This window comes from Camelus bactrianus, chromosome 10 (genome assembly GCF_048773025.1).
Source record: "Camelus bactrianus isolate YW-2024 breed Bactrian camel chromosome 10, ASM4877302v1, whole genome shotgun sequence".
NCBI classification, from domain to species: Eukaryota; Metazoa; Chordata; class Mammalia; order Artiodactyla; family Camelidae; genus Camelus; species Camelus bactrianus.
In genome coordinates, this window is record NC_133548.1 from 45,588,076 (window position 1) to 45,596,791 (window position 8,716).

General features: G+C 36.8%; 1 protein-coding gene across 1 annotated transcript; it reads left to right on the plus strand.

Moving 5' to 3' along the window:
- The first annotated feature begins 2,960 nt into the window (after positions 1 to 2,960).
- On the plus strand, positions 2,961 to 5,937 carry LOC105068551 (olfactory receptor 51G1-like). The gene has a single exon (XM_074373071.1). It carries the CDS (start codon positions 3,098 to 3,100, stop codon positions 4,043 to 4,045), a length of 948 nt encoding a protein of 315 aa, XP_074229172.1. The 5' UTR covers positions 2,961 to 3,097; the 3' UTR covers positions 4,046 to 5,937.
- Positions 5,938 to 8,716: the final 2,779 nt, after the last annotated feature.

Below are 8,716 nucleotides of genomic sequence, written 5' to 3' on the forward strand. Positions count from 1 at the left end.
GTTTCTAATGATGAGACACTTAGAGGGAACATTATCCAGAGAGAAACGTGCATTTGGCCTGCAATGCAAGCTCTGGCCTTTGTCCCGAGGTGTCATCTCTTCCATTCCTAAGTAACTCCCACCATTTTAGAATTTCTTTGTGAGCAAATCCAGACATTTTGTAATGTGTGTTTCTTCTCCACATGTAGATGAATCGTTTAAGTGTATAGCTGCTCCTTACTAAATATTAAACATACAAAAATCCTTTCTGATTATGGGAGTAAAAAAAATATCCAAGTGGCTGATTTTTTCAGACAAGAATGCAGACTGGAATCCTTCAACACAGGTAAAATCTAGATAATCAGTTATTAAGTGAGGCTTAGAATATTCACAGATTCAATTCAGGAAGGTAGAATTCCTTCATTACTTATCATAGTACAATGAACGGCTTTCTAAGACAGACTTGCACATTCTTTTTAGAGATATTGCAGAGTCCGTTTAGCAGAAGTTGGACAAGATGACTCTGAAAAATATTAAAAACTTTTTTTATGATTCTTGGGGAGCAAAGCTCAAACTAAAAGATGGCATTTTTTGTTGCTCACTTTGTGACTGAAAACATCTTGCCCAGTTTTCATACAGGAGGGATGACATTCCCATCTGCTCACACTCAGCAGGGGCAGCATGGGAAAAGTAAGCAGGGAAATGCTATTAACCTCTGATTATATCTACTGAGTCCTTAAACACTTCCCACATGACTGAGGCATACTTCTCTCTTCTCACCACTAATGTTCACACCTAATTCGGGTGACGTGCTGTTCTTTGGATAACTATGCTTCATCAGAATTTGGCTTCATGTATCCTATTATCTCTCTGCAAGTCCAGATAGTGTGGTCAACCCAGGATAGTCACTGAATTTGCTGAAAGAATTAGTTCATACCATTCCAAGATGCAGTACCTACTATTATTTTTATTCCCTTGCTTTCCTGTCTCAGGTAATTCCCTGCATTCCAAGTGTCCCTGATTCTTCTCACCCAGTTTTATGTTTTGTGGATCCATTCTTCTTGGGAAGGTGGAAATTGCATTTCTGATGTGACTGGGTCTTTATATGGTTCAGTACCTCTCCCTGGACAGAATCAGACACGTGGGCTGAATCTACACCCTACGTCTATGCTTAAAGTCTGAGAGTAGCAGTTTCTCTTTTCCTGACATACTTAGAAGGTGGAGTCAAATCAAAGCCTTCGCAGTAGCCCCGAAGACTTTCCCCGTTTGTGAACTGATCACCAGCTTGTCACATATCATCTTACGTCTTCTGAATATAAAATTATCTTCTTTCCTACTCTTATGATGTTTCAGGAGTTGATTTGCTATTTTATTTATACCAGTGTGTTAAATATCCTTCCAGGAATATTCATGCTGGATCTTAGATGTTTTACTTTTATTAATAACAATGTATTTTCTACATTTATGATAATTTCAGTCTATACATTTTGTTGGGTTGCCTTTCCTGTTTGCTGAAAAAACACTATAGTAAAAAGTCTATAAATAAAACTTTTCAGAAGCAGGTTCATGGATACAAAGTCTACTCATCACCTACCTCTCCCTCTGTAACCACAATTCATAGAGTTTGTATTAGGACAATATAGATTCCTAGGACTCACCCACCCTCACGTCCTGATAAGTGTACCCACACAAAAACCCAATTTTCTTCTTTCTATAACACATCTTTTCTCAAATAAGATATGCCTGCATCTGCTTGTCCTCTTTTTTTTTACAGGTGGTACTTCTACTTTCTCCTTAGCTTGCCTTATAATTACTGCCAGAATTTTTTTAGTATTCATTTACCTTGCTTGTTTTGGTGCTGATACCATTGTTGACCTTTCACAGAATTTCTTCATTTGGTTTCCCTTAGACTAACAGTTAACATGGGAAATGGGGATTGTGGGTATTCCTTATGGCTTTACAAGGCAGCATTATAGTTAGTTTATGAAAAATAATTAGAATATAATGAGGATTATCTAACTGATAACAGCTGCCACATAACTGACTACCTCAGAAGATGTTGAGAACTTCATTGTTAGGAGAATTTTCCCAAGAAGTTGACAAAGGAAATCATCATTCAGTGTGAACTTTATATATGTGACCAAAGTTTCTTTTGAACTCTATGTACTCAGATTTTACATTTTACTTTATTTTTTAAAAGTAACTGTCCTTGAAGTTATCCAGGACTATGAAAAAGGTGAGTCATGGAGAAAAGGATGTTAATTCACAGTTAGAAAATTTTATATATCCATGGTAGTGACCACATGAACTAGTTTATGAATGTTTCTGTGTTAATCAGTGGGTTACCCGACCTTCAAAGACATAAGCTATACACTGCTTGTTATTTTACTACTGAAATTGAGCACATAACAAGAGCTCACTAAATGTGTGATGGCACTGAGAACATACTGCATTTCCAACTTACAAATATTATCTAGTCTTCATTTTCTTTCTCTCACATGTTGGTAGCAGCTATTTAGAACAATTTGAGAGAGCTTTAATGCCGATTAAGAAAGAACTTATATCTAGTCAACATACAAATCTAGCTCAGTCTTCCTGATGTCTTCTTGTCACAGATACTATTTTTTTATATCCTGACTGTCTTTCAGGGCAAAGGATACATCTGGTAATATCAGTTCAGAGACAGTATTAACATTCTTATATGGACTTTATTTTCTAGCTCCCAAGCAGTCATTAAATACAATTATCCATATCTCAGTTTTTTTAGAACCCTATATTATGGTACAAAAATAAATTTAGATAATGCACATGGCTTTGTGCTCTCAGTACAGGGTTTCCCTTTGCATTTTTAAACCTTAAAATATCATCATATTAGGAAGGAATTTTCTATATCTAAAAGGCCAAATTTGCTCCTGTAAACTAGGCAAACCACCACGAGGGGAAGCACTACCTTCGGGGGGGGGGGGGTCTAAAAACTAAGATTCAGTTCTGAGGAGAGCACTATCACCCTGCAGGGACAGGCCATGGGTGCCATATGTGATGAAATGATAGAAAAAATGCTGCAAAAGAATAAAATTTTGCTGTTTTGAAAATTTTTAAGGGCAAACTTCTCGGAGTTATGGCCACTGCTACCAACAACAATGCCAGCAGCTTCTTCTTCATACTGATGGATCTCTCAGGACTGGAGGCTGCTCATGGCTGGACAGCTATTCCTATCTGCTCCATCTATGGTCTCTCTTTGCTGGGCAACATCACCATCATGCACGCTGTCAAGTCTGTGCCCAGTCTCCACACCCGCATGTACCTCTTCCTCTCCATGCTCTCAATGGCTGACTTGGGCCTCTCAGCTTCTACACTGCCATCCATGGCAGCTGTCTTTCTCCTAGGCCAGGGGAAGGTGGGAGCTGCAACCTGCTTTATGCAACTCTTCTTCATCCACACGTTCTCAGTCATTGAATCATCAGTGCTATTGGCCATGGCTTTTGACCGCTGGGTGGCTATCCGAGAGCCCTTATGCTATGCCACCATTCTCACAACCAAGTGCATCAGGGCCATTGGGCTGGCCACTGTGACCCGCAGTGCTGCCCTTCACCTGCCCCTGCCTGTACTCCTCAGAAGACTGCAATGCCAGCCTGTGAATCTTCTGTCTCATTCTTACTGTGTTCATCCTGATGTTCTAAGGCTGGCCAGTTCCAGCACTCGTGTGAACAGTGCCTTTGGACTCTTCATTATGCTCTCCACGTTGGGGATGGATGCTATACTCATTCTCCTCTCCTATGTGCTAATTCTGAAGACAGTATTGAATATTGCTTCCAAAGCTGAGCGGCTCAAATCCTTCAACACTTGCATTTCCCACATTTGTGCCGTACTATTATTTTATACCCCACTAGTCAGCTTGTCCATGATCCATCGCTTTGGGAAAAAGAAGCTGCCAGCTCAGCTATACATGCTTCTCTCCTATCTGCACTTTCTTGTACCTCCAATGCTCAACCCAATTGTCTACAGTGTCAAAACCAAAGAGATTCGAATTCGCATTCTGAAGATACTCCACCCTCAAAAGCTCTGAGCCACAGGGATAAAATAGTGATTGTGATAATCAGCCTGCTGACTGAAGACATCTCAGAAAGGAGCCAGAGAGTGCCTTCCATCGGATCTAACAATTAATCATTCAAAACAGACTGAAATGCATTATGGTGTCTTTCAAGCCATCAAAGCAGTGCCTGTTTGATGAAAAAAATAAAAAAGAAACATGTTTCTTATTCTGCAAACGTCATTATCAGTCTACAAAAAACTCAGATTGTTACAGAGGAAACTGACAGCCTCTTGAGAGTATCATTTACATGTAAAGGCAAGTACATCAGAAGAGTTGGGTTCAAAAATGATATCTAAGACCTTTTCCAACTAAAAACCTAGAACCATACAAAAATTAAACCTAAGAGGGCCTCACTTGTACTTTCTGAAAATTTGACAAATATGTGAAATTAAAAAAAATGTTTTTCCTAGAGTTAAGTCTATTTTCCTGAAATAGACTTAACTCTAGGATCCAACAATCCCACTCCTGGGTATATATCTGAAGGAAACTCTTAATTCAAAAAGACACATGCACCCCACTATTTACAATAGCAAAGATGTGGAAGCAACTTAAATGTCCATCAACAGATGACTGGATAAAGAAATTGTGGTATATTTATACATGGAATACTACTCAGCCATAAATAAAATAATGCCATTTGCAGCAACACGGATGGACCTAGAGATTGTCATACTAAGTGAAGCCACGAAGAGAGAGAAAAATTCCATTGTTGGTATTGGAATCCAGAAAAAAAAAAAAAAAGGAAGGACACAAGTGAATTTATTTCCAAGCCATAGACACACTTACAGATATAGAAAACAAACTTACAGTTACCAGTTTGAGATCTTCAGATAATAACTACTATGTATAAAATAGATAAACAACAAGTTTATACTGTATAGCACAGGAAACTATGCTCAATATTTTGTAATGGCCTAAAATGAAAAAGAACATTAAAATAATATATATGTATAAATTAATCACTATGCTATACACCAGAAATTAACACAACATTGTAAATCAACTATGCTTCAATTAAAAAAAAAAAAACTAAAAAAAAGAAATACAACATGAATAACATTGGTAATTTTAAATTCTGATAGCCTCATTAAAAATAATAAGTGAAAATAAATGAGTGAAATTTAATGAGTGAAAATTTAAAAATATGAAAAAATAAAAAGGTGTTTTTCTTATGATTTGCATACTAACTATACATGTCACTTACACTAGAATATACAAGCCAAGTAGACTATTTCAAAAAATTTAAATGCACTTAAAGAAATAAAGATATTAATTATCATAATAGACTGAAGTGTGTCACAATGTGAATATTATACAGCTTAGTATTTCTTTAAGCTCCATAACATATGACTGGTGGATACAGCCTTCAACATTCTTCAGCCCTCTGATTATAGTTAAAGCACTGCTCCTTACTTCTAATGGATACATGGGATATTCTGTGCCCTTATAACTACCATGAGATGCTATAGTTTTTGAATGATGGATGCCATGTACAATTGAATTTTCTCTGAATTTTAAGGAAGATTTAAAAAATAAGCTAAGTAGTCACTCTGGAAGACCATTTTTATGAGAGGTGACTAGGCTTCCACAAACAAGTCAAAGCTGAAGAAACCGATTGGCTCTCTAAGTTATGGTCTCTTTCTTTCTGGATAAACCTTCAGCTTAACTTCTCTGATAGAATTGATCCATTACAAGCATAACCAGTAATAGGTCAAGTAAGTCTGTTGCTTACATGCTAATACTTTGCATCAAATTGTATTGTAGTTATTTACAATTTTGGAATGAAAAAGAGAAAGGAAACATATTACCAATATTTGATTTTTTTCCCCTACAGAACCATTCATTTAAATAATATTTATTCATCTGTGCTGGGCCACTTCCTATGCAAAGCATAAATAAAATAAATTGTGATATTACTTCCTCGGTGTGAAAGTTTAAATCATCAACGGAAACAAAATTGTAAACATATAATTTCCCACTAAGTCAAGGTGCATTGGTAGCAGATAGCACAGCTAAGAGTGAGGACACAAAGAAGGATGTGTCCATTTGATTAATGGGATATTCAGAGACATACCTTTGAGGTAATGAGTTTTAAGTGGAGACTAGAAAAAATAAAATATTTAAGCATAGCAAATAAAGCCTTTCTTGCTCTGACTTCATTTCAACAGATCCTGCATTCCAGAAACACAAAAATAGTTGAAGTGCCCATGAACATGTTGTAGTTTCTAACATCTCACCCTAGTTCATCCTGTAACTCCACCTGGAATGTCCAATGCTCTAACCCCTTTGGCATCCCTGTACTGTACCCCACATATGACATATTATTAAGACACTGCAGATACCTTTTGTTACCCTCCTAATACACTCTCTGTTAAGTTAGCTGACTTTGCTTATGATCTTATAACCTCATGTATCTCTGTTCACTAAATTTTAACTGCTTTGAGATATAACTGACATATAAAAATGGCACATCTTTACAGTGTCCAATTTGATAAATTTGACATAAATACGCACCTATGAAATCATCAGCACCATCAAGTTGCTTTTTTGTACTCCTTCCCCAGTACCTTTCTCCACCTAAACTGTCTCAAATACTGAGTGAGTTTCGTTACTACAGATTAGTTTGCATCTTTCGAAAATTTTACATAAATGTATTCATAAAGTATATGCTCTTTTTGTTATTGCACTTGCTTTTTTCTCTCAGCATGATTATATTGTGATATATCTATGCGGTTCATGTATTATTCTTTTTACTGATGAATAGTATTTCACTTTATGAATACATTTATACAATGATTTGCACTACATAGTAAATTACCATGTAAATACATTATTAATGAGAAAAATTATACTTAGTTTTACTTTACTCATGTAATTCTCTGCATTCCTTAGCGTGTGTCCAAATTTGTACCTGATATCATTTTCTTTTAGCCCGAAAAACCTTATTTTTTTCCTAGAAATTTACTAGATTAGAATTATAAATTGTAGGAATATTTTTCTTATACTACCTTAAAATATTATTTCTCATTTTTTAATTTCTTTCTTGGACAGTGAAAAACCTGGATACCACTGTCTACAATTCATTTTCTCATCATTTTATCCTTGTAGCATAAAAATAGTTTCAAAGTCATTAATCCATATTCCTTCCGGGAACACATTTACAAACTCACGTACAGTGTTTGTATGCAGTTCTTTTTATCTTTAAACTTACAATGCCCAGTTAAAACACCATTTTTCTAAAGTTACTTTCCCCTTTCCCCCTCATGTCCCCCAGTGAGATTATGTCATGTATTGGTAATACAGATGAAATATTTTTTTCACAGTTGGCCATCCATCACGGGATCCCTCAACTTTATTTCCCCTTTTAAAATTTTCATACAACAAAGTTCATACTTTGTGGTTTACAATTCTATTAGTTTTGACAAAGCATACAGTCATGTTCAAACAAACAAATGGGAAAAAGGTGGAATGTACCCCAAGGTGCTAGATTACATATCTGTACACCGTAAATACACATATGTGTGTGACTGCTTATGTCCATATTTTTCTTTGTGTCTGAACATACTTATCACAGCTGTTTTAGAGTTCTTTTATTCTAATTCCAGAATCTGTTCATCTTGAGACTTTTTCCATTGATTGTTTTGATTTCCTCTGATTAATTTTTTGCATTTTTCATGTGTCTATTGTTTTTATGTGCCCATGGGCACTGTAGGCACTATGTTACTGAGAATCACGGTCATACTGTATTACATAAAAAGAGTCTGATTTGACATGGCAGGCAGCTGATTTTATTGGTAGATCCTTGTCTTGGTTTTAGGCGTTTTTTAGGGTGGATGCTTACTAGCCCTTACTTCTGGGTTACAGTAGTCTCTTATGATTGTCTCTGATCCACTCCATTGGCATAAGAGAGAGTTCCACCCCAAGGTTATGGGGATGGGTGAAACCATGACACTTGACATTGCAAATAAAAGTCTGGCAACAGTATACTGGCCACAGGTACTCCCAGACTGGGGAAACAGGATCACATGACAAGCAAGGGACACACAGGAGTTGCACTTGGGAACAGAGTGAACAAGCAGGAGTTATGGCAGGCAACTTCTATATTAACAAGGAGGTGGGGTTACCCCCTTGTTCTCAGAGGACTACTTGACTGGCTTGTTTGAGTAATTTCATGAGTTGGCAGGGAAATGAAACCCATTAGTTGGAATGCAGTTGGTTTCACTGTTAGGGGAACTAGTGAGGGGAGACTTTTCTGCTAGATGTGGGGCATATTTGGTAGCAACAGGGAAACTCATGGTTAGGCTTCTTAATACACTCTCACTTTAAGGTGCCCAAGTAGCACACGACACTGAATCTTAATTTCATGAAACCAAAACCACACCACATACTCTTATTCCAGTGGTGTGGTCCTTCTAAGGTTTAAAATCAATGTCAAAGGATTTCAAAGGATCTTTCCTTTCCCTCTTGTTGAAATTCCAGTATGTCCTAGTACTGTATGAATTCCAGAATCTGTATTCAACCTCCAGCCCACCTTTTCCCCTCAATTATGTTCTCTGCCAAGCTTTCTGGAGCCTTGCTCTGTCAAATCACAGCTTACAATTTGGTGAAAAACTCATGTAAACACCTACACAGATTTCTAAGACT

What these genes read in the sequence shown, in the direction of transcription:
- LOC105068551 (XM_074373071.1), top strand. Translation starts at nt 3,098, where the DNA reads ATGGCCACTGCTACCAACAACAATGCCAGCAGCTTCTTCTTCATACTG.